General features: G+C 67.1%; 1 protein-coding gene across 1 annotated transcript in view; it reads right to left on the bottom strand.

Annotated features, from left to right (window-relative positions):
* The window catches only part of CSPG5 (chondroitin sulfate proteoglycan 5), a gene marked incomplete at its 5' end in the record, with an annotated part of 4,718 nt that extends 4,302 nt beyond the window's left edge, over window positions 1-416 (bottom strand). Inside the window, 2 exon segments of the mRNA XM_010712339.3 lie at window positions 7-233; window positions 236-416. Coding sequence (XP_010710641.1) covers window positions 7-233; window positions 236-416 — 408 coding nt within the window.
* Between the last annotated feature and the right edge of the window lie 4 nt (window positions 417-420).

Here is a 420-nt window from a genome sequence, read left to right as displayed (position 1 = left end):
CGGAGCGCCCAACCACGTGCGGTCCGTGCGGCCGCGGGCCCTCTGTGCTGGGGCCGGGCTGGAGGAGGGCTGGGGGAGCTCCATGGACACCTCCGAGTCTTCGGCCACGGGAAGAAGGTCGGGTTCGGTGCCTGGGCTGGGGCTGGGGAGGGCGATGTTGGGGTTGGAAAGACCAAGGTTGGGTGTGGGAATACCAAGGCTGGGGTTGGGGTTGGGAAGATCAAGGTTGGGGTGGGGTTGGGAATGGGACGGTCAAGGGTGGGCCCGGGGCTGGGGAGACCGAGGCTGGGGTTGGGAAGACCGAAGCTGGGGTCAGGAAGACCGAGATTAGGATTAGGAAGATCGAGGCTGAGGCTGGGGTTGGGAAGAGCAAGGCTGGGCCCGGGGCTGGAGAGCCCAAGGCTGGGGGGACCTGGTGTC

The sequence above is a fragment of the Meleagris gallopavo genome, chromosome 6 (assembly GCF_000146605.3).
Source record: "Meleagris gallopavo isolate NT-WF06-2002-E0010 breed Aviagen turkey brand Nicholas breeding stock chromosome 6, Turkey_5.1, whole genome shotgun sequence".
NCBI classification, from domain to species: Eukaryota; Metazoa; Chordata; class Aves; order Galliformes; family Phasianidae; genus Meleagris; species Meleagris gallopavo.
Note: the sequence above shows the minus strand (reverse complement) of the source record. Positions and strands in the feature narration are given on the sequence as shown.